The sequence below is a fragment of the Dermacentor silvarum genome, chromosome 3 (assembly GCF_013339745.2).
Source record: "Dermacentor silvarum isolate Dsil-2018 chromosome 3, BIME_Dsil_1.4, whole genome shotgun sequence".
NCBI lineage: Eukaryota > Metazoa > Arthropoda > Arachnida > Ixodida > Ixodidae > Dermacentor > Dermacentor silvarum.
In genome coordinates, this window is record NC_051156.1 from 92131533 (window position 1) to 92157632 (window position 26100).

At 47.7% G+C, this 26100-nt stretch overlaps 1 protein-coding gene across 1 annotated transcript in view; it reads left to right on the forward strand.

Annotated features, from left to right (window-relative positions):
* Window positions 1-12969: 12969 nt before the first annotated feature.
* Window positions 12970-26100, forward strand: part of LOC119444556 (estradiol 17-beta-dehydrogenase 8) — a 42122-nt gene continuing 28991 nt past the window's right edge. Inside the window, exon 1 of the mRNA XM_037708936.2 lies at window positions 12970-13293. Coding sequence (XP_037564864.1) covers window positions 13128-13293 — 166 coding nt within the window. The 5' untranslated portion in view covers window positions 12970-13127. The remainder of the gene's footprint in view (window positions 13294-26100) is intronic.

The following is a 26100-nucleotide window of genomic DNA, read 5'->3' on the forward strand; positions in this document are numbered from 1 at the left end:
TACATTCCGAACCCGCGACGCTGCTTCAAATGTCAAAGATTTGGTCACGCATCCCAGAGCTGCCGAGGGCAGCTTATGTGCGCAAAGTGCGGCACAACCGGTCACTCTTCTGACGATTGCAATAATGACGAGGTACATTGTGCTAACTGCGATGGCAGTCACCCTGCATACTCCAGAGCTTGTCCAGCCTGGAAGAAAGAAAAAGAAATAATTACTGTAAAAGTGAAGGAGAACATAACATTCCGTGAAGCACGACAACGTATCTCCTCTTTATTCTTGCTCAAAACATCTTTCGCCGAAGTGGTGCAACGGGGGGCGGCACCACAACGGCATCTGGCGGCAGCCCGGACCACGCCTAGCGTGCCGAGGCCAACGCCACCCGCCCCTAAGGTGGGAGCAGCCAACGCTGCCCTGCCATCTCTCAAATTGTCCACACCAGTGGCCTCTACAAGCTCCGGCAGCAGCCAGGGCACCACAGAGGCCTCAGGGGTCCTGTCGACCTCCGGTCCGGTGAGGACGCAGACTTCGTCGCTCGAGATGAAGTCTACGCGACGCACACATCGCTCTCTGGAGCGGGTGTCCAGTGCCTCGCAAGAGGCTATGGACACCAGTCCAAGCCAAACGGCGCTAGTAGCGTCGATGGAGCGGCGAGGTTCTCTCGACCGCTCCAAAAAAGACAAAACACCAATTACAGGGCCTAACAAAGGCTCTGTAAAGTAAGTTACTCTCCTCCCTTTTGAGACACACAGCACCTTTCATTTTCCTCAAACATGAACACAATAATGCAGTGGAATGTTAGGGGACTAATCCACAACCTAGACGACATCCAAGAACTTATCAATAAATTCAATCCAAAGGTGCTGTGTGTTCAAGAAACACACCTAAACTCCAGAAACACCAACTTCCTACGTCAAAATATTGTTTTCAGAAGAGACCGCGAGGATTCTGCCTCATCATCTGGTGGTGTGGCCATCATACTCGACAGAAGTGTAGCCTGTCAGCAACTTCCACTCAATACGGCACTTGAGGCGGTAGCCGTTCGTGCTGTACTTCTGGGTAAACTCGTAACCATTTGCTCGCTCTATATACCCCCACATTATCCTTTACACAAGCATGAATTTCAATCATTTATAGATGAATTACCGGAACCTTACCTCGTTCTTGGCGATTTCAATGCACACAGCAGCTTGTGGGGCGACACGCGTATCGATGCGCGAGGACGCCTAATCGAACAATTTCTTTTCTCCTCTGGTGCGTGTCTCCTGAATAAGAAGGAACCCACCTACTACAATCTTGCAAACAAAACATTTTCTTCCATTGATCTCAGTGTGGCTTCCCCGTCTATATTTCCTGAACTTAAATGGGAAGTTATAAAAAATCCTTACGGGAGTGACCACTTTCCCATACTGCTGAGATCACCACTACAAAACGAACCTGCACCACAGGCTTCCCGGTGGAAGTTCGATAAGGCAGATTGGGAGAAATTCGAAAGTCTTACGAGTAGTATCTCGTGGTCTGACTTATCTTCGATGGAAATTGATGCTGCTGTCGAGTATTTTACATCCTTCATAGTCGATGCCGCTTCTGAATGTATACCAGAAATGAGTGGTGCGACCTGCAAACGCCGTGTCCCATGGTGGAACGAGGAATGTCGGAACGCTCGTAGGAAACAGAACAAAGCGTGGGGGTTGCTACGCGACTCCCCAACTGCGGAGAATCTTGTAAATTTTAAGAAAATTAAATCGGAGGGCAGAAGAACGCGCCGACAGGCCAGGAGAGAAAGTTGGAAGAAGTTTTTATCAGGCATAAACTCGTATACAGACGAGGGCAGAGTCTGGAAGAAAGTTAATAAGATAAAAGGACTACAAACTTATTCACTCCCGTTGGTAAACACACAAGGCGACACTCTGGAAGACCAAGCTAACTGCCTAGGAGCACATTTTCAACAAGTGGCCAGCTCATCTCATTATTCCCAAACATTGAAAAGGCACAAGGCTACAATAGAAAAACAGAAACTAGAAAGAAAATGTACTGGAAACGAAGCATACAACCAGCCATTCTGTATTGCTGAACTGTATGCATCACTTAGTTGTTGCAACAAGTCTGCGCCAGGCTCTGACCGCATAGCTTATCAAATGCTGAAACACCTTCCCCATGAAACAAAGAAAACTCTCCTCACCCTATACAATGCTATATGGACCTCCGGCAAGATCCCCTCTGCCTGGAAAGAGGCCATTGTCGTTCCTATACTGAAGCAGGGCAAGGACCCATCGTCTGCTTCGAGTTACCGCCCTATAGCACTAACAAGCTGCCTCTGCAAACTGTTTGAAAAAATGATAAACCGCCGACTAATACATTTCCTCGAATCAAACAAACTGCTTGACCCGTACCAATGCGGGTTTCGAGAAGGACGATCCACCGCCGACCATTTGATACGTATTGAGACGCAAATTCGAGAAGCTTTTGTCCGTAAACAGTTCTTTCTCTCTGTATTCCTTGATATAGAAAAGCCTACGATACCACCTGGCGGTTTGGAATACTTAGAGACCTCTCACACGTTGGTATACGTGGTTGCATGTTAAATGTCATCGAAAGTTATTTATCTAATCGCACATTCCGTGTTCGTGTGGGAAATGCTGTATCAAGACCATTTGTGCAGGAAACCGGAGTGCCACAAGGCGGGGTGCTCAGTTGCACTCTCTTCATCGTAAAAATGAGCTCCTTGCGTCTGTATATCCCAAGAAACATGTTTTATTCTGCATACGTCGATGATGTACAGATAGGTTTCGCCTCGTGCAACCTCGCAGTCTGTGAGCGGCAGATTCAGCTTGGTCTGAACAAGGTGTCTAATTGGGCAGATGAGAATGGATTTAGCCTTAACCCACAAAAGACCACCTGTGTCCTGTTCTCCAGAAAGAGGGGTCTGCACCCCGATCCTGACATTGAGTTGCAGGGAAAACGTGTGGCCGTAAAAACAGAGCATAAGTTTTTAGGTGTGATTTTAGATGCGAAACTAACATTTGTGGCACACATACAGTATGTAAGAAACAAGTGCATGAAAACAATGAATATTCTAAAAGTATTGTCACGCACCGCTTGGGGTAGTGACACAAAGTGTCTTTTGAATTTGTATAAGAGCCTCATACTCACAAGACTAGATTACGGCGCCATAGTGTACCATTCTGCTACACCAAGCGTCCTAAGGATGCTGGATCCTGTACACCACCTAGGCATCCGCATAGCCACTGGTGCCTTCAGGACAAGTCCTGTGGCAAGCCTGTATGTAGAGGCAGACATGTGGTCGCTTGACATGCAACGTTCGTACCTAAGCCTCACCTATTTCATGAAAGTTAATTCGAACTCGGAACACCCGTCCTTCTCAACCGTAAATGACATGACCAGTGCCACACTCTTTAATAACCGGCCGACAGCAAGAGATCCCTTCTCAGTACGTCTAAGGAAAATTAGTGAACAAATCGATATCCCACTACCTGGAAATACTCTGATGGCCCCAGCAAAGCCAGTGCCACCGTGGCAGTGGCAGCTCATAGAGTGTGATACCTCATTTGTAGAGGTCACGAAAGACGCTCCAGAGGCACATATCCGAATGCATTTTCTGGAAATTCAGTCCAAGTACTCGTCCTGCACTCAGTTCTACACTGACGCTTCCAAGTCACATGCAGGGGTATCCTATGCGGTAGTCGGACCATCGTTCTCAGAGTCCGATGTACTGCACCCGGAAACAAGCATTTTTACGGCTGAGGCCTATGCACTTTTATCGGCTGTGAAGAGTATAGGCAAATCAAAACTGAAAAGATCAATAATATTTACAGACTCCCTAAGCGTCGTAAAAGCCCTCATGACTCTACATAAACACAAAAACCCTGTACTCATTGAACTGTATTCTGCTCTGTGCAAAGCATACATGTCTAACCAGCATATTATTTTGTGCTGGGTGCCTGGCCATAGAGGCATCGAGGGCAATGTTCTGGCTGATCAAATGGCCACATCAACTACATCGCGAGCCCTTAACCCTACCGCTTCTATCCCTGCTACAGATCTCAAGCCCTACTTGAGAAAGAAACTTCGAAGCCACTGGCAGCGCTTGTGGGATGCCGAAACGAACAATAAGCTCCACTTAGTTAAGCCACAGATTGGCCCGTGGCATCCTGTTACGAAAATACGAAGAACTAATGTCCTATTCTCTCGTTTGAGAATAGGACATACATATGGCACCCACAATTTTCTATTAACTGGAAATGACCCGCCAACCTGTGGTAGATGTGGAGAGAGGCTTACCGTGCTACACGTGCTCGTGGAGTGCAGGGAAGCCGAAAGAGAGAGAAAAATACACTTCCCTTTAGCGTACCAGTGCCGTCTCCCTCTCCACCCTGCTATGTTCCTTGGCGACGAACCTCTGTTTAGCACTAAAGCTGTTCTGGATTTTCTGAGCGATGTTGTACTGCATGTTATTTGTCCAATAGTTTCGTAGCGCGTCCTCTCTTCAGAGAGATGTCGCCGCGACAGTAGTTTTGCATAGCACGCGCCTCCAGGCCCTTACGTTTTCAAAGGGTCTGTCAAGGCAGTAGTGCTTTTTAAAAAGATTTGTCTGTGATATATTTTCGCCTATCGTCATTATCTTGCAATTTGTTCTTTCGTGATCATAGTGCACCTCATTAGCCATTGCCATAATTTTATTACTTATACATTTTACGCATTTTACAGCAATTGTTTTTAGGCCCTTTTACAGCCACGACACATCTACCTTTCGCAATTCATTGCTCCATTGTCAACTCATGAACACTGGCCTGGCGCTCTTTGGCCATATCTGGCCCTTGCGCCATTAAACACCATACATCATCATGTACACTTTTCTTTTCAACGACAGTGGTAAGCTCCCAGTCAGGATTTGGTAATGCCTGCTGTATGCACTCCAACCCAATTTTATTCTTCTGTAAATTTCTTTCTCGTGATCAGGGGCCCCTGTGAGTAATTGACCTAGATAAACGTACTCCTTTACAGACTCTAGAGGCTGACTGGCGATCCTGAATTCTTGTTCCCTTGCCAGGCTATTGAACATTATCTTTGTCTTCTGCATATTCATCTTCAACCCAATTCTTACACTTTCTCGATTAAAGTCCTCAATCATTTGTTGTAAATCCGTAGGTAGTAGGTTCGAATCCTCCTCCAGTCCACTGCATCTTCAAGCTTGAAGGGGCACCTGACACTGGCAAAAAAGTTGCCGAAAGCTAGTGGGGCTATAGTAGTCGAGGTGCAACCAAATTAGGAAGGCACACTAAGCTTCCTCAAAGGCACTCCCTCACCAGAACAGGAATGGGCCTCCCTGGTGCAGTATTCGGCCACTACCTCCCTCATGACCCCTGCAATTAACCCATAGCCCTCAGTCCCCAGCTGCTGCGGAGCACCTGGCCAAGGCGGCGGTCAGTCCTGCGACGCGGCAGTGGGTGGTAAAAATCTCTGGGTCCGGACAGGCCGCCACCGGAAACTGAACCTGGCAACGTTCAACGCGCGCACCCTCGCGAGTGAGGCTAGCTTAACAGGGCTGTTTGAGGAATTATCAGGCATTGCCTCGGATATTAGCCTTAGTAGCCGGCGAAGCTTATACAGTACTGACAAAAGGACACGTCTTCTGCTACAGAGGTCTTCCAGATAAGAGAGAATACGGGGTAGGATTTCTAATCCATAAGGACATAGCGGACAACATTGACGAATTTTACAGCATTAATGAGAGGGTAGCAGTCGTAATAAAGCTGAATAGGAGGTATAAAATAAAGATAGTACAAGCCGATGCGCCAACCTTCAGTCACGTTGATATAGGACAGTCCCCGCAGGGGTGTCTGCGTCAGCAGGAGTTTGGTGTGTTGCGACACCATGGACCCGAGCACATGAGGGTCGGACTCTCCCGCGTTTAACCGTACGTGGCTTAGTCATGTCCGGAGAAAAGGGGATCTTGGGGGTTGAGCCGAAGCCGGGTGTTTGGACCTTTAATGCCCCTCGGCGGAGGTAACACACCCCTTTGACCTCAGCTTCACGTAGACGTCACCCCCGGACTGAACCACCCGGGGGAAATCTGTAGTTGCCTTTTCCTATCCTCCTCTTCAATCTTCATCTTTTTCTCTCACTTTCAATCTTTCCTGTCTCCTCACTTCTCACTTCTGAATTTCTGATTTTCCGGGCAGCTAGGGTTAACCTTGTGTGAGATAGACAACCTTGGTTATATCATATTTGGTTATAGTGGTTGTGTACAGCTGGCGTTGGCAGGTCTTGTTTATAACAACCCTGTCGCATCCCCTTGTTGGGCTCCGCGGTGGGCGGCTGGCACCGCTGCCGAAATCACTTTATTTGTATGGCTTCCTCATACCCCAAACTCCCTGATCGCCCCCTCATAAAAAGAGGGCGCACCGATGAATCCTTCAACTTCTTCACAATGACCACCGAAATTTTCCCACATAAGCTTCACATATTTCCTCAAAGTGAACTGTAATCCCGATCACCTGTGTTATAAAACCAATAATGATTTGAGGTCTGCCACACTATTTCAAAAACGACCTTCAATGAGAAAGCCTTTCTCACTACGCCTGAGGGAGCTGAGCGAGGAGATGAAATTCACACTACATGCTCATCCACGGATGGCTCCAATAAGGCGGTTGCCACCGTAGCTGTGGCAGCTGATAGAACGCGACACCTCATTTGTCGAAGTTACAAAGCATGCTCCATAGATGCACATCCGTATGCACTTTCTAGAACTCCAGTCGAAGTACTCCTGTCCAGAATTTTATACTGACGCATCAAATTCCCCTAATGGCGTATCCTACGCAGCAGTCCGACCAATCTTGGAATGCAATGTTCTGCACGCAGACACGAGCATCTTTACGGAAGAGGCTTATGCGTTACTGTCGGCTGTAAAATACATAAAAGCATTAAAGCTACAGAAAACTGTTATATATACAGACACTCTAAGCGTAGTAAGAACTTTAGTGCCTCTACGGAAACATGAAAATCCAGTAATCAATGACCTCTACTCTTCTATGTGTACTATGTACCCATCTAACCAATGTATCGTAATATGTTGGGTGACAGGGCACAAAGGCATAGTGGGCCATACGCTTGCCAACGAACTTGCTACATCTATAATGAGAGCCTGAAACTCTACCGTAGCTATCCCTCCCACAGAATCGAAGCCTTTCTTGCGCAATAAGCTAAGAAACCTTTGGCAATCCATCTGGGAATGTGAAACCTCCAATAAACTTTATTTAATCAAGCCGCACCTAGAAACTGGCCTTCGGTAACAAAATCGCGACCAACTGATGTCGTGCTTTGTCGACTGCGAATAGGACATGTGTACGGTACTCATTCTTACCTGCTGAATGGTGGTGAACCTCCCCTCTGTGGTAAGTGAGGTGAGAGGGTGACCGTTCTCCACGTCTTCGTGGAGTGTCGGGAAGTAGAGGCTGAACGTAATAAGCACTTTCCTATAGCACAAAGATGCCACATTCCCCTTCATCCGGTATTGTTTCTTGGAGCAGAACCAATTTTTGACCATAAATCAGTGTTAAAACTTTTACAAGATGTCGACTTATTGCGCATTATAAGCCCACTTGATTCGTAGCGCGTCCTCTCACCGGAGGCTGCTGCTACGATAGTTGTGACCTGTATGGCGCATGCCTAACCTTCATACCAAAGGCAGGGAAACCCATCAACACTGATAACCTTAGACCCATTTCTCTTACTCCCTGTGCGGGGAAGCTAATGGAAACTATGGTCAGGGATCGTCTCTCCTCCTACTTGGAAGAGCGTAACACTTTCGCTGACTCCATGTACGGCTTCAGACCCAACACATCTGCGCAGGACATACTCCTACAACTACACCACGAAGTCCTCACTCCCATAGAACACCCCCACAATGACAAGATCATTGTAGCGCTTGACCTTAAGGGAGCATTCGATAACGTCAAGCACGAAGTCATTCTAGCTCACCTCAGTGCCACTAACTGTGGCGATCGCACTTTCAACTATATTCGAAATTTTCTCACTGACAGAGCTGCGTACATTCGCATCCAAGATCAGGAATACGGCCCTTACGCACTGGGCACGCGAGGCACACCACAGGGCGCTGTGTTGTCACCTCTCCTTCTCAACTTAACTATGGTACAGCTCCCGGCCCGGCTGGACGCTGTCGACATGGTAAAGCATGCGCTTTATGCCGACGACATCACCCTGTGGGCCACAGAGGGCAACCTGGGCAACATGGAGGACAGCCTGCAAGCCGCAGCGCATATACTGGACGAATATGCGGCATACTGCGGCCTCCAATGTTCCCCACAGAAGTCAGAATTCGTGCACATTCGGCCCACGCCGAAGCGCACTTCGTCCATTAACCTTTCCCTACATAGTGGACCCATTAACGAGGCACAGGAGATCCGTGTCCTTGGACTCCATATACACAAACACCGCCGAGTAGAGACAACACTTTACAAACTCCATAAGGTTGGAGAACAGGTGGGCCGCATGGTCCGCCGGGTTTCCAACAAGCGGGGGGGTCTCAAAAGCAAGGATGCGCTTCGTCTCGCACAAGCTTTTGTCACGAGTCGCATCTTGTATGCGACTCCGTACCTGCACTTACGGAAACACGATGAAGATTTTTTGGAGGTCACTCTCCGCAAAATCATCAAGCGAGCCCTAGATCTCCCCATCTCCACCTCCAATGCGAGACTTCTTGCCTTGGGGGTGGTCAACACCTACCGGGAGCTTCGGGAGGCTCACTTGACAAATCAATACACCCGCTTGGCGCACACCCCGTCAGGCAAACGACTCCTAGATCGCCTACACATCAGGCATGAATTCCACACACAGGAGCGGGTACGAGTGCCCGAACACTGAAAATACGCGATCCATGTTCGACCCCTCCCCACCAATATGTCCCATGAGTCACACACTGGTCGCCGGGAGGCGCGGGCGCTCTTGCCCTCCGACGCCACTACGGCTCCAAACAAAGCGTATTTTACACGGACATCGCGGGCCCTTACCATGGGCTGGTATACGGCCGCCGTAGTCCACCAAGACAGGCAGGTGGATGGTCTCTCCTTCCGTGCACCCAATGCTACCCATGCTGAAGAGGTGGCCATAGCCCTAGCTATCTCACATGACACTTCCAAAACCATCATATCTGACTCCAGAGGAGCCTGTCGAAATTTCCAGCTGGGATGGATCTCAGCCCTAGCTGCTCAATTTCTTCGACCTTGCCCGCGGGTAGGTGACCCCTCTCCCCGCTCACTAATCTGGACCCCCGGCCATCAGGAACTCACAGGCAATGAGGAAGGCCACGCTGCCGCCCGCGCACTCATTCCCCGGGCAACTGCCTCCTCCACCGATGACCACTCTGATCCAGAATATAATCCTCCTCTTCTCACATTTAAAGACATAAGTACCCATTATCGGGACTCTCACCACCGCTTTCCTGCGCTCTGCAAAGGGCTCAAGAAGGCGGACGAGAGAATTATTCTTCGCATATTCACGAATACGCTACTGTGCCCGGCAGCGCTCAAACACTTTGACTGTTCCTTTTCCGGCCTCTGCCAGTACTGTGGGGAGGTGGCTGACACTTACCACATGGTATGGGCATGCCAACTCAATCCTTCTCTAACCCCCAACCCCAACCCAACCCGAGAGGACTGGGAGGCGGCCCTGCTCGGCTGCCTGGACCTTCCGGCTCAACAGGCCATGGTCCAGCGTGTCACGACAGCGGCCACGACCAATGGGGTCCCTGAATAGGGACTCCACCTAGTATTGTAGGGAGCTGGCCCACTAAGGGCTGGTTTTCCCGAACAACCTCTATGTAAATAACACCTTAATAAATGTTTACCACCACCACCACCACCACCACCAGGTCCTTGTGCTTAAGGGCCCTGGTGAGGCACTAGTGCTACTTGTAGCGACGTATTTTAGTATGTTACCGCTTCTTAATACATCGTTTCTTCATAGCATGTCATGTATGATAATCTACTTTATGCATATATAGTTCCGGTCTTTTCAACGAATATTTTAGGCCTCTATACAGCACGTTTTATCCACGTCTGAATATTTATTATTATTCCATCAATGACAGCCTATTACCATAGCCTTGGCGTCTTTGGCCACATCTGGCCCTTTCGCCAAAAAACTCCAATAATCATCGTCATCACACAATATGGACATTGCTGCCTCAGCTACTGTTTAATGTGTGCTCGACTACGACTCAAACTTAAGTAATTACCGGAAATTCATGAATAAGTTATTCACGATATAGGCTCCGTACAGTGAACAGAGGGCGCTACAACCGAATACGGCAGAACGCCGTGCAGCGCCAATGGTGGTAGGAATGTGAAACACTGAGACGGCCGCTCCGAGCCCCGCGGCAGCGACTGAACGTGTTTCAACGCGCGCGTGACGTTGAAAATGTCGCGTGTGTTGTTTTGCGGCTTTAAGCCAATAAGCTGTATTGAAAATTACTTTCGTGCGCCTATACTCGACAAAGGAGACAAGCTGTATGTGGCGGGCCACGTTTACGACGTGAAGGAGACCGACGGCGCCGACTTGAGGGCGCCGTCGGTCACACTCAGCAAGGGAAACAAGTGTACGACGTTTCCTTGCAGGTAGGGAGAACATGCATGCATTTTTATATCAGCGAGTGGTTTTGACGCATAAGCGGAAGCGCACACGCTACCACGACTTATTGGAGGAAAATCTGCGGTGCAAGTTAAACGAAGACGAAGAACACACAAACAGGACGGGAGCTTGCGGCGCATTGCAACTAGCTCAAACCAAGATTATGCTACCGCGACGTTTTTTGAATGAGAAAAGTCCCAAATCGACATTCGGTGATTACACGTCGTTTTTGCTACGTTGCCAGGTATTCCGGTGCGTGGTCACAGAAATGTCCCACTGCAGCTCTGCTATTTACAGTATTTCGTTCATTTCGTGGCCGACGTGCGCAGAAACGCATTTTTGCAAATCTATAAATGAAGCGTTTCTAGGTGTTGATTTTTCCTTTATTGGCTACTCCGCCGTTCACGAAGTGTTTGGAGCAGATCCTGCTCGTCTGCTTCGGCATCAACGGCGAGCCGTCATTCTCGCCGAAGAAAAGAAGAGGAGCATGATTGCGAATACTACGCAGTTCATACTGACGACACAGTGCCCTATGCATGCGGCCGCAAGCAAGAGCGCACATGCAGTAACCGAATGACTTCTTCACGAGAGGGTAAAAACGAGGCAAACACGCCACAAAGCGCTGACGAGAGAGAGCAGTCTCACGGCGGGCGCCACTTGGTGAAGGCATTTGAAGTTTAGATGTTACACGCACCACCACTACCCCCAAAATCAGCGCAAACCGAGTTTACTTACTTCGCTGAAAGTATCACAGAAAAACGCAATTTAACAGTTAATTACAGGACTGCAATCAATCAACAAAGATTCGCATGCAGCCTACAAGAGCATCTGAAGCGCAATTTCGCGCTACGCAAGCTTGCTGTGCAAAACGTGCTCCATACACTTCCAACCGTGCTAAGCACACAAATACAATTGCAGAACCTCAAGCAGGTAGACCTGGCTAGACCTTAAAGCATATAGTTCCATTGACACTAGGAAAACGCTGTTTTCACAATTACTTAACTCTTCGAACAGCAACAATCGATCTTTTTCGTCCTTCTTGCTCCCACGAGCGGCCAGGAAATTGGTGTACAATTTCACGCCAGGCTGGCCTTCGTGGCTGTGGCAGTTTTTTACGCAGCAGTACCGACACTTGTTCCTCTTCCTTTTCCGTACGCTTTCAGTCGATGGATTCGAATTAGTCGAGCTGAAGGATGACATTGTCTCAACGCCAAAAAAGACCGAACAGCACCATCAACGCCGCGCCTACGAACACCCCCGCGCGCTTTGGCCGCATGGAGGTTTGGCCGTCTCATTATTGTTGGCGGCGCTGCGACAGATGGCGCAGCAATCGCAGCAAACTTCACTGTACGGTGCCTATAGCCGATGTGCAGCTCAGGCCATGAACGTATTTCTATGCAATTAAAATTAACGGTAGAAATTGCTAAAAATATCTTAAACTATTGAAATTTTAGCCAGTATAAGTCAGATGAGGCCTAGTTTGCGTAAAGGTATCCAATTTGGGACGCGGTGTTCGTTGTATAGTAAAGTAAGACTTTATGCGAATGACCAGGTTCAGCTTTACAAGACAAGAATGGCCAAGTATAAGTGCACATGTTGATATATCTCAGTGTATTGTTGTTTCGGTACGGGATTGTAAAGCTACCTTATTTTCATAGCTGAAGTTTTTGTAATAAGTCAGTAAGCATGATTTTGATTTAGCAATGCATGTGATCCAGTTTATGAAAAATAAAATGTAGAGGACGCCTTCGGGCTACTTCGAGTTGTTTATGGCGGTGTTATAGAAGGCGTCGGGAGTGGAAGGGGGTCCCATCAGTATATATCATCCTGTCATATAAATGACCTCTATACTAAGAGCTTTGTATCCAAAAGAGCAAGTTCAAGCATTTTTCAAGTGCACTGAGAAACGTGTATGGTACGAAAAACGGTTTAGGCAACGACTTTATCTTTACCGCCTTCTTAACAGCCAGACGAATCTCTCGATCCCAATTTCCGAAGCTTTCATTAGGTTTATCACTCATCTTGCACTGTTCACGTGTACGCGTTGTGAACTAATGCACAAACGTATGAACTAGAAGTGCCACGCAGCACACGCGAATATACACAAAGCACTCTCTGTTATCTTTTCTACCTATGTGGCACATTCACTCCACTAACAGCTGTGGACCACTGCGCTCTCAGCGGGCTTTGGCAACAGCTGTTCAGATCCCAGTGCTCCATTTATTGCTGGCGCATTCGCCAATCCATGGAGAATACTCAAGCTGTTTCATGCCCCCCCCCCCTCCCCCCTATCGAACTACACACGCAAACGCTCTTTACTCAGCACTTGTAATCCGTTACCTATGGGCAAAAGTTTATCAGCAGTATTTCAGGTTTCAGGTCCTGCCGCGTGATTTCAGCCATTCTTAGGCCAGCAGCGTGCAGCACGCATAAAATTTTAACAGGAAAGTGTGTAGGTCGCTATGGCTGCAGCGGGCGCGTGTTTCTACGGACGTGTAGCCTTGGTGACGGGGGGTGCCAGCGGCATTGGCCAAGCGGTATGCAACACCCTGGCTGCCGACGGGGCCACTGTGGTCGTTGCTGACAAGCGGCTCGAGGCAGCACGCAAGGTTGCCCTGTCTCTACCAGGTGGGTCGGCTAGGATACTTTCTTCAGTATGGTGCTGTGAAGCCTGTCAAAAGTTGATAAGTTGAGAGTTTTCCTATCAGGTGGGTTGGCTACGATACTTCCTTCAGTCTGATGCTGTGAAGCCTGTCAAAAGTTGATACGTTCATAGTTTTCAGCCTCGATGTTGCCGTCGCGTAATCAGAAAATTTTAAATTTAAATTGAAAATGAAATTTTTAATGCGAGAGCCTTAGGTATCTATGTTGGCGGTTCCCTTGGCGAAACTGCGCCGTGACGAAAAAGGCCAACGCCGCGAAGAGTAAAAACACGTCTACAAATGCTCGGATTGACGTCACAATTCGCAGGGAGGTCCTGTAAACAAAGTAAATCAGTGGCTTTGAAAAAAAAAATTGGTGCATTTTGGTCTGGATGGGAATCGACCTTAGGCCTCCAGGGTGCGTGACGAGCACGCTTCCCTGTAAAACCCCTTGATCTAGAAAGCAGCGACACTCTCCTCCGCGCGCGCGCTTTCCTCCTCAATTCTCCTCGGATTTCTCCCCTCCCCGGGCTGGCGCGGTGCGCACGGCACGCTGAACCCTCCAGTGGCTCGCTGCAGCCGCATTAGAATCAATGCGCGCGCTTGTTTATTGGGCCCTTTCAAGCGTTATATGGAAATTTATCCCTTGTGAAACTGTCGTGACGAAAGTACGCTTCCAATAGAACGGCGTGGCAAATTTTTTTGAAGGCGCTTCGATAAAAACAAGCAGAAGCGTTCCGAAAAAAAAAAATGAGTACCAAGTAGTGGCTGAGCGGTTTGCCTCTCCGTCGCCACTTGCACTGCTCGTAACGCGGAGGTGTATTGAGCGCATATAATGTAAGCAGCATAGAATATACACGAGAATTTGTTTCATAATCGTGGCTCTAAAAAGCTCAAAGAAGGTAACCAAGAAGACACGTGATAGTTTATTTAAAGCGAATTCGCGTGGGCCAAAAGCCTTTGTACCAATGTCACTCTGCAAAATACGTGCTGTGTTTGCCAAATAAGCAATATAGAACATAACGCACGCACCTGTATTCCGTCACGATGAAACGACGCGAAATTGTATTCCATATCACCTCTGGGACTATCCGAGGTCTCTAAAGAAGAGAAAAAAAGAGGCTGATTGTTCACAGGGAAACTTCTAGGACTATGGCAATTGATAATCAACTTACAGCATTGAAGATGTAAAAGTTCATCAGAGTTCAGGAAGATTATGAAAAGCGCGTGGCTTGTACTTTATGAGCATCCGCGAATAACAAATGTCAGATACGAATAACTTCGCTTTCCTGCGTACGGCTATTTACTTCACGACGGCTGCCAAGGTATCATTGAGCGGTTGTTAATTGACTTATCTTTACTTTCGCTTAATCAACTCACGTTCATAAACCTATATGCAGGAAAGAGGATAATTGTTTGGTTTAATTAAACTAAATAATTCTTATTCGTGCTTTTTCGCACGATGAAAATCGCTACCAGTGTTTCGTAACTGACGTCACTGAACTACAGAATGATCTAGGCGGCGCCGAAGGTTGCGGACGGGACCAGTAGGTGGTTCGAAACAAAGTGACACGTTAACTACGAAGTATTTCAACTCGGCGCTCACTCACACGCACACAGATAGACACACACATGCGCGCAAACACACACACAATCACAGAATAGGAGTTACAGCTATTAACTCATAAATTACATACACTTGGAAACTAACGCACGCGCTAAAACACAAAAAAACTTTGTCACGGCGCGAAGAGTCAACAAAAAGTTCAGTGACTCACTTAAAAAAGCAAAACTATATGCACAGTTATAGGTGCTCTGTATTGAACTAAACGGAGAGTCCTGCTATGCAAAGGGCATTAAAATCTCCATGCAACTTCACCTACCAATATAAGGAAAGCTGAAACAATCACCTCGCAAATAACGACGTGCTTAGAAGGGGCGAAATCCTTTCTCCCGATGTTATGGAGCCACTGCTTCCGGCGCACGACATTCCGTTGTTCTCGGGGGATAGAAAATAATGGTAGCCATTTCTCTGACCTGCTGCTGCATTGAAACGCGCAGCAGCAAGGCATTTCCACGGAGAAAGAAGCCCAGATTCCTACGGAAACACGGGAAAACTTAAGAAACGCACGTTCGGAGCGACAGGGCGACCACCGCTTGGAAGGCGCATGGCGGGCGCGAGGAACTAAATGCTCGCGAAAGAAAGTTTCGCGCCGTTTTCGTGACGTCAGGGTTACCTGACAGGGTCGTATCGCGCGCCGCAGCCATTCAGCGTGGCAGATGCGCTGGCTCCGCGAAAGAAGGGGAGAAAAAGAGGAGGTTAACAGCGCCGGCGAGGGTGTCGCGGCGTAGATCAAGGAGTGCTGCTACTATCCAACATCAAGAGCTTCCCTGAAGCCACGGCTTTTTTTTTTCTCTATTGCCTGCTTGGCGAGAAACAGGAACTAAGACTGTACATAAAACGTTTAAAGGAAACACCCACCGACATTGGATGGAGCGCTCATTAAAAACGCCGCAAGTTAGCAAGTTCATCCATCGTACTGATCCACTCCGGGGGGGGGGGGGGGGGGTCACTTTGACTTTTGAGTGCATGTCTAGCATATAAGATACTCTCAATAAAGTACTGCCTCGCAGGGCGAGCATCTATGTCGGCATTCCGGACTGCCATACGCACTTTCCATAGACTGTACAGGCCCAGTACCATGACCATGATCATATCCAGGGGGATGCTTCCAAACTTTGGGACGGGTAAAAACTAGAGCACTGCACGGGCCCGGGCCGGCCCGAAAGCCCGGGCTGGCCCGGCCCGCGGGCCGGGCCGGGCCGTCCGAAGCGTTTGTCGGCGGGCTCGGGCCGGGCCCGGGCTTAAAGCCGCGTTAAAGCCCGGGCCGGGCTCGGGCTTGAAGCCGCGGGCCCGGGCCGGGCTCGGGCTTGAAGCCACGGGCCCGCGCCAGACTCGGGCCCGCTCATTGAAGGGCCTAATTAGGCCTTCGAACATACGCGACCGTTATGCATTGCATGTTTCAATGTATTCTGTGCCAAGCTGAAGTGACACGTGCAAGATGACTGTCATCATCATCATCAGCCTATATTTATGTCCACTGCAGAACGAAGGCCTCTCCCTGCGATCTCCAATTAACCCTGTCTTGCGCTAGCTGATTCCAATTTGCGCCTGCGAATTTCCTAACTTCATCACCCTACCTAGTTTTCTGCCGTCCTGGACTGCGCTTCCCTTCTCTTGGTATCCATTCTGTAGCTCTAATGGTCCATCGGTTATCCATCCTACGCATTACATGGCCTGCCCAGCTCCATTTTTTCCTCTTAATGTCAACTAGAATATCGGTTATCCCCGTTTGTTCTCAGATCCACGCCGCTATCTTGACTGTATATCTTATCAGATGACTATATCTTATCAAAGAAAATAGTAAAACAGATGAAGTTCTCATTTTTAACAGCGGAGGTGTTTCAGCCGGGTCTAATGTGTCCGCTGAATACAAAAATGTGGGCCGATCCTGGCAGCAGTGCAGAAAGGGTCCAAGCGCAATAGCACATACACCTGTGAACTAGCGAAGCTGAGCCTGGTTAAGTCTAGCTAAGAATGGTGGGGACTAATTGCATATCGATAGGAAATTGATAGCCAATCAATAGCTAGTCGATAATCGATCAATAATCAATAAATTCCCGAAAATGCTGGGGATGACTTTAGCCTAGCCCAAATACGTGGCCAATACCTTACGATAGCCAATCGACAGCCAATCAATAGCTAATCGATAATTGATCAATAATCAATAAATTCGGATAAGTTGGTAGTGCTGGTAGTGTAAGCCAGGACTAGCTAGGTGCCCATCATCTCCGCTGTCTCTTTAGCATTGCGCCGCCAGTGCAAGCTACGCTAAGTTTTTTTTTCTTTTCCGCAAAAACGAACATTGTTTCCGCGTAAGGAAAAATAAATTATACAAAGAACCACTCCTGAAACCATTTCCATGTTACCGCTTTTGCGATCGCACTATTACCAGTTTTAATACTACGGCATTATTTTAGCGCTAAGGCCAGTTACTTTTGTGCTTCAATGCATAAAACAGCGTTTTCCTCAAAAGGTTAACTGGAACGCCCATGCATTTCGTCGGACACTTTGAAAGTTAGTATATCGAAATTGATTCAGTCCTGAGAATTCGTTCGAAGTGGATACGCCTTGCGAACTCAACGGCTATAATTCGTAGATTGAAAGATGTGCCGTAACATAATTAATTAAAAAGTTCATTCGCGTAATTATGTTAAAGTTCAATTAGGCCATCAATGTCAGAATTAGCTTGGAACTACATAAAACAATTAGCATCTTTAGAGCGTCGTCGCATTAATGCGAACACAAGAAATCCTGCGATATGGTCCATTCCATACTTCAGAACACTCTATAAGCTTCAGTCGTTAATACATTACCTACCATTCACTTTGAACAGGTACAAAAATGGCGGTAATTTCAGTAAAAAAGAACTCAGCTGACACTTTGGTCGCTTGTAGTGTATCTGATGTGATTATTATTCTGCCTTTGTGTATGGTTCTGAGTATATAATGTAAATCCTGTTTCGTTGTCGTAGCAAATGTTGATCTTGTAAAATTCAGTCTCATGCTATGTTGTATAGGTGGTGTTGCGTTGTTTTGTATAGCTAGTATTGTTATTGTAGTGTTGTTTAAAATGCATTCTGTTAAAAGTTTTTCCAATTCTGTTAACTCGCCGTGACGCAAATATTCTTTGTCTTTCCGTTCATAGCTATTTCGTCTATGAGGAATTCCAGCGAAAGCTGGAAATATATGTGAATTATTGTGCATGTGTGCACACTGTTTGCTGTACTATTGCCTTGCCTGGTCTTTTGGGTCACGTCAAGCTACATCATCATCATCATCATCATCATCATCATCATCATCAGCCTATTCATGTCCACTGCAAGACGAAGGCCTCTCCCTGTGATCTCCACTTACCCCTGTCTTCCGCTAGCTGTTTTCAACTTGCGCCTGCAAATTTCCTAACTTCATCATCCCATCTGGTTTTCTGCCGACCTCGACTGCGCTTTCCTTCTCTAGCTATCCATTCTGTAACCCTAATGGTTTACCGGTTATCCATCCTACGCATTACATGGCGTGCCCAGCTACATATGTCAAGCTACATATGTAGCTTTTAGTCCAAAATGACCGTCCAGCATGTAAACTGGACAATAAATTGATTTGATTCGATTGATTTCGTCGGACACTTTGAAAATTATTATCTCGAAACTGGTTTAGTCCTGAGAATTCGTTCCAGGTGGATATGCCTTGCGAACTCGGCGGCTATAATTCGTAGATTGAAAGATGTGCCATAAAATAATTATTTAAAACGTTAATTAGCATAATAATGTTAATTCTTCAATTAGGCGTTTTGATTTCTCGTGGAAATAATGCCCACCTCATCGAGTAGTTTAGATCAAGGATTATAATTGCGCTATCTGCCACAGGCAATCTTTAAAAATTTGGTTCAGCTAAAATGAAACGCCCTGTATATTTGCATGCTAAATGACATCATAGAACTATATCGTACAAATCAAAGTAAGTGCATGCGCACCACCAGAAAAATAGTAGCACAGGCAATGGGCCGGATTACTGATGTTCCCGTGGGAGAAACAAAGATTTCGGCCTTTTATTGCTCATATACTGCAGCTTATTAAACCTCTAGAAGGTGAGGCTGACAGATACGGCACAATCTGCAAGTAAAAAAAAAAGAATTTTTTTTCTTACAGGCCGGGCCTGGTCAGGCACACGCGGGCCCTAGCTAAGCTTAGTAATGAACGCCCGGGCCCGGGCCGGGCCCGGCCTCAGTAACACGGGCCCGGGTCGGGCCCGGGCTTGGAACCATGGGCCCGGGCCGGGCCCGGGCTGGTCTCGGTCATGTACGCCCGGGCCCGGGCCGGGCTCGGGCTTTGTATTACGGGCCCGGGCTGGGCTCGGGCCTCGTAAAGCGGGCCGGCCGGGCTCGGGCCGGGCTCGGGCCGAAAAATCAGGCCCGTGCAGTGCTCTAGTAAAAACTGGATGCCTCGATGTGACAACGGGAGGTCCTTTTTTAAGGTTCCTTGTAGGATATCCCACAGGAATATGACTTCCCAGCATTCGAGGAAGATATGTTCAATGGTCTCAGGCTTTTTGCACAAAAGACAGTCAAGAGACCACGGAACAAAAAAGCCTTTTTCTTCTAGCCAGTGCTTAACTTGCAACGTATTGCTGTGAAGCTGGAAAAAGAAAGTTTTTGCTGAGGCACGGCTGCTCCACGGTTCTAGCTTAGTAAAGATGTGCCTATTATAGTGCGTGCCTGATTGCACACCTCATGTGGTGACAAAGACGCGCTCGTGCCACTGCTCGCGCGTTCATCGTTGGCTTCCACAGCTGGCAAGCTTGCACCTTTACGTTTTACAAACGTGTAAGACTTGCTTACTTTTTTTGCAATTTGTGTCTACTCACAAAAGTCCGTAAGTATTATTTGCTGCTAATTACACCATAATGCACGTGTTATTGCTTTCCAGTCTTCGCATAAATGCTGCCGTCGGGGCCAAAACGTAGGCCCGTGAAAGGCGCTTTCCTGCGTAATCGAATCCGTAGTTCCAGGCATTCTGCGAAATTTTAGTACTTAGAGGTCGAGGGCCAAAGACTACGTTACTGTTGTCCTGAAAGCTCGAATTGATTTTGACGTATTCTATTGGTGTGTCTGAGATTGGCATGTGTGGATCCACTAACAATAGCTGCATCAGCGACCGTTATCGGTGTTTACGTTAGTGTAATGAGGAGCAGTTGTGGGTAAAAAAGCCCCCAAAAATAGACATGCAAGGCGAGGGGACGAACACAAGCAGTACTCTCAGCGGTTTATTAGCAGAAAGGGTCCGTTCTTATGCCAACACCTTACCACATTATTCGTAGAGAAAATACACAACAATATTGATACACGCGTGTGGTATTTGATTGTTTGACCGAGGCGCGCGGGCGCCATAACTCGAGAAAAGAAGAGGAAGAACGAGCTGGGCTCGCGCTGTGAACCTAACCGGTCAGCGCTGCAACCGCTGTTGTAAATACAACCTGTAAATAGTTGCCCGTCTTACTGACTCGTTCTTCGCGTAACATCGTGGTGGAGGTGGAACGTTCCCCGTCCTCGCCACGGAGCTCCGAAGCGGCCGCACCGTCGTCTTCTCAGCCATGGCTTCCGATGGAAACACCCCGTCGCCACCTACACCTGCGGCGCCTACCACAGCGTACGTTACGGTTCCTAGTCTCCGTGATCCTGGGACATTCTCCGCCCGAAATTCTCCGCCCAATATCATACAATGACGCATGCATATGAACAGGAGGTTCTGAATAATTAATCGCCGGAAGCGTACAACACTATAGAGAGCGTGTGTAACAGTCTCCCACCCTTTTAATGAAATAGGCTTTTATTAGCGATCAATTTTAAAGGTTTTCGAGTATGTAGATAATGTGTAGTACTTTTAATAAAGATGCTGACATTATATACCCTTAATGATTATTGCGATAGCAATTATATGGACACTTCAAGCAGATTTCTGCCGCCACCGTGAGGTTCCGTATAAAGTCCAAGGGCGATAAAATCGTCGCCGCGCGCCGTATGCGCGAGTGAAAGCGCGCGGGGGAAGCGCGCTATCACGGAGCGCGAACGCACGGCAGAAAGCAAACGCGACTTCCGTTGCGCGAAAGACCGTGGCGGTATGCGAGGGAGGGAGGCCGGGCGACGCTGTGCTGCGGCACCAAATGCGTATCTTGCAACCGGGCACAAGGGGAACTGGCCACTCAATCTCCCACGCGAAAGGAGGAAAGCGGGAAGGCAGCGCGGGAGCGAGGGGGGGGGGCAGCTTCTACTCTGCCAAAAACTGCGCTTGTACTTTGCCCGGCTACGGCGGTCGCCCGCACCGTCTCTTAAAAGCGATTTCCACACGGCTCTCACCTTTGTATGCGCTGTGCATTCGCCGGTTAGTTTCCGTTCAAGCGATAGACCGCACGAACCTTCGCTCGCTGCGGCGGCTGCTCTTGCTGCCAGCGTTTTGACAGTGGTTGTCTGCGGTCATTTAGTGTGATCTATTCATGTTTCCTTGTGCGCGCTGACACCACGCTTGTTAATTGAGTTAGTAAGCGAATGTGTCCAAGTTTGTGCAGCTGATAAAACTACTATCCCTAATCCGAATAGCTCTCTACTAATTCGCTATCGCAATTGATGCTTCGCCTTTCGGCCGGAACTGCGACATTTTCAGACTATATTAAGAGGGTGAACGCTTTGTTTTTACTCACGAGCTATCTGAAGTCACAGGTCGGCAGTTCTTAGATGTATACTACAGGTGGGAGTAATGTTTACTGAGCGTATCAGCCAGACAGGTGAAATGAACATTACCGACAGAGGCGGCCGCGCTCCAATGGGGTGGAATGAAAAAAAAAACACAGTTGAGGCAGAAACCGTCCTTGATGATTATCAATGTGATGCGAAGCAGTTCTAAAAGGTATAGACGACGCAATTGTGTGCAAAGAGGGGTGACGATAGTATGTCAATGATGATGTGACGACAACTACATGACCACCGTGGGATGACGACGCAAGAGGAGGGAAGACTATGCTATAACGAAGTTGTTCTAACGACGACTGCACGACGACCATGAGATGGCGATTGTAGTATGACGACAATTTATGAGGACGACACGATGTCGACAGTGGCATGACGACGATAAAATGGTGACGAATACTGCTCAACGACGGCGATGCGAAAACGCAATGGCATAGACGTCACGGAGTAAAAACGGCGAAAAGATGAAATGACAATGAAAGTGTGATCATAATACCATGAAGGCAATGAAATGACGACGCAAACGCGACAGCAGTATGAGAACGAAGGCATGTTGGTGCTGCAGATCACGTCTGCGCTTACGCGCATTACCTGCCACCACTGGCTGCCTTAATTCGAACTATTTCTTGTGTTTGTTTACACCCCGCGGCTCTTCGAGCTGAACTATCTCCGTGATTGGCCCACATATTTAGGAGATAAAACAGGCGCATCCTTGCGCGTGATCTTTCCTTGGCCTTGGCAAAGAAATGTGCTGCGTTGAAAACGCCATTGTGCAGTGCATGAGTGTACGTCCTTAAATCCCAGTTGATAAAATTAAACCTGAGCCCATTCACTTCCGCGTGCTTCATAATCATATCGCGGTTTTGGCACGTGAAAGTCCAGAGTACAATGAATTTTAAACGAGCAGTACCTAATCTTTGCTGGGAATGAGCCCTGTACAAATCGTGCACCCAAGGGGCTTGATTTTTAAGCCAAGCTTTATAGGCTCACAAGTGTCGGTGGTGGTGGTGGTGGTGTCACGCTGAAAAGTGGACCGATCCTGGTGATATTGCAGGAAGAGTTCAAGCTCAATGGCACATTTCGACGTATTAAATCCAGAAGATTGCGGAATAATGCATTGGCGTTCCAGTTACTTTTGTGCTCCAGTGCATAAAAAGACGTTTTGTTAAGAAAGTAACTGGAACGCCATTGCGTTTTTCCGCAATGTTCGGGAATTAATATCTCGAAACTGGCGTCATCCTGAGAATTCGTTCCAAGTGGATGCGCCTTGCGAACTCCACAGGTTAGAATTTGTAGTTTGCAGTATGAACCATAACGTAATTAGTTAAAACCTAACTAATGAATTTTTGTTAAGTAATCGCTTATTCAATTCAATTTTGTGTGCACGTAATGTCCGCCTCTTCGAGTAGAACTGGAATTGTGCTATCTCCCATAGGCAGCCTTTAAACATTCGTGAAAATGTTCGCTGAAACACCCTGCATCAGTCGCGTCGCATGTGGCGTCAATGTTCCGCCCCCCCCCCCCCTCCCTCCCACCCATTAAGCAATCGGAGCTAAATGTAGCCTTGCGCGCGGCTAAGTGCAACCTCTTGGACCACGGCTGAACGTAGAGAGAGCAAGCGCCAAAGCTTGCCATAAAGGAGGCAAGCCCCCCCCCCCCCCCCAAAAAAAAAAAAAAAAAAAAAAAAAAAACCAAGCAAGCGCAGGAGCCCCAACCACGTACGAGTGCGGCGGGCTCGACTGGCAGCGGCTATCTCAGGTGCCACCAGTAGAGGGGTCATTCTTTTTTTGCCTTAGTGCTCAAACACCCTCTACAAGGCAAACGCGCTGATTTAGTAGTAGGGAGCGAGCGCGATTGCTAAATTACACCGTAAGACGCCCACTAGCTGGAACCTAATTCAGGCAGGTAAGCGATAAGTGTTTGTATAAATCTAACTTGTGCATTTGGTTACGTCATTTCTGTTCCCTAAGGCCCATACACCGTCTGCCGCACGCACAACGTTCCCGGGGGGGGGGGGGGGGGGGACGACATCTTCCATCTCTGCACGGCATGGCTCATACTGATATACGTACAATTCAACACCTCGTCACTCAGCGATACGTCTGGCCTCATGTTCAATACGTACAGTACATTCTTGCATGGTCCCGTAACTGCATTGCGTACTAAGCGATCAAAGTCACCCGTCGCACTATGGCACCACAAAAAAAGTTGCTACCTCCTGACCAGCGCTCCGACCATGCGCATATCGACATAGTTGGACCGCTTCTTCGTTTACGGGACTATCGATGTTTCTTGATTATAGTGGACCATTTGAAACGCTGGCTCGAGGAAGTCCCCATTGTTGACAACACTGCGCAGGCAGTACCACGCACCTTTGTCCCTCCCAGGGTTTCGCGTTTTGGCTGCCCAGTCATGGTAACGACAAACCGCAGACGGTAGTTTGAAGCTGCGTTATTTGCTGCGCTTTTTCTGCATTGTTGGCGTCAAGCACTGTCGCACTACTGCGTACTATCCGTGCGCTAACGGCATGATTGAGCGCCTTCATAGGAAGCACAAACGCGACGTTCACAGCACGCCTGCACCGTGAGCACCGGAGCGACCACTTGCCATTGGCAATGTTTGGCCCTCGAGTGGCCCTTCGCCGCGACTTTGGGTGCTCTGCGGCTGAACTTGTGTTTGGCTCCCCTTTACGTTTTTCTGGCGAACTGTTGGCCGCAGAGAAGGCATCATTTCAACACCAGCCCTATCTTCAACGTCTCTAAGGCCCATATCGACATAGTTGGACCGCTTCTTCGTTTACGGGACTATCGATGTTACGATGCACGATATTACGGAGTGTCAGGCATACCGATACGCGCCGCCATTACAGCCACGGCTTAGAGATCGACAGAATCCCCTGGAAGTATACAACGACGCGGAATTCTCGTGGCGGTACCGCTTTTCCAAGCAAGCGGCGCTACGGCTGTTGGAAATGTTGCCACTGGCCCCAAAAAGACAACGAACGCGGTCACCCCGTGCCGCTGCTGCTCCGGCTTCTGATCGCGTTGCGATTCTACGGCGCCGGAACCTTTCAGGTTGTCACCGGGGACCTCGTTAATGTTTAATTAATTAATTATTTCGCCTTGGCGCTCTTTGGCCACATCTGGCCCTTGCGCCAATAAACAACATTTATTTATTTTATTTATTAGTTACCTGCATCGCCCCGTAGGGCATTACAGCAGGGATGTTACAGACTTTACTAAATACATCAACAAATTATTAGAATGCGTGAAAGAAAGCATCATTTTCTGTGATGTATACAATGCGCGATGGCAAACTGTTCCAATCTCGAACAGTTCTAAAAAAAAAGAATAACGGAAAACGTCACCCCTACAAGAAAATTCCTTGACCTTCAAACAGTGGTCCAGTCGCTTAGATATGTAGTGTGGTGCCTGGATATATTGTTCGCGGTTTATGCCTGTTTTAGAATAATAAGTATCGTGAAAAAATTTTAATCTGATATGCCTTCTACGATCCTTCAGCTCTTGCCATTTAAGTTTATGTTTGCTTTCTGTCATGCTAAGCTGCCGGCTATAGTTACCAAGAACAAACCTAACAGCCTATTCTGGATTCTTTCTAATTTATTTATAAGCTCAGATGTGTGTGGTTCCCAACAAACACATCCATATTCAAGTATTGAACGTACATGACTGAAATACAGCTGCGTTTGTGTGTTACTCGGTAAATGAATAAAACTGCGCCGCAATCAATCAATCAATCAATCAATCAGTCAATGTTTAATTAAGTTCATTAATGCGTGAAACGAGCTCCAGGGGCACGGCCGTTCTTCTTCGGAAAAGCTTTTTTTCTTTTTTTTCCATCGTCCACGCGGATTCAAAACATACAACACACACACACACTCTATGCACAAACACCGCACGTTTTCAGAAAAAAAAAAAAAAGAGTCGGGACGGGCGACACACACAACCACAGTGGCTGCGAGGACCAATGTGAACTTGTGGCCAGACGAGTTTGAGTAAAGCGCTAAAACCAAATAGTTCTTTGTATTTACTCAGCAGAATGCGCGTGCAAGCACTGCAACCTTTTGCTGCATTTTCTTTTTGTTTTACGATTGAGCCTATCGTACACGTAAATTATTTACGTATCCTCGACACCAGACGACATACTTGACCCGAAAAGTGTTACTTTCGAAAGCGATACTTAAGTGTCGTTTTTGAAGTACTCTCCTAAAACTTTCCTAACACTTGTACTTTCCCCGCACTTATTGACGCTCTGCTTAAGTTCCGTTTGTGAATATGGGCCTTAGGCTTACTTAACTATCAGTCTCACCTTTTTCGTGTTCTCCTATTTCAGTTTCTTCTACTTTGCTGCCAGGAACAATGTGTTTAGTAAACTCTCGTAAAAATTAGTGATTGCACTACCGACCTAGAAGCA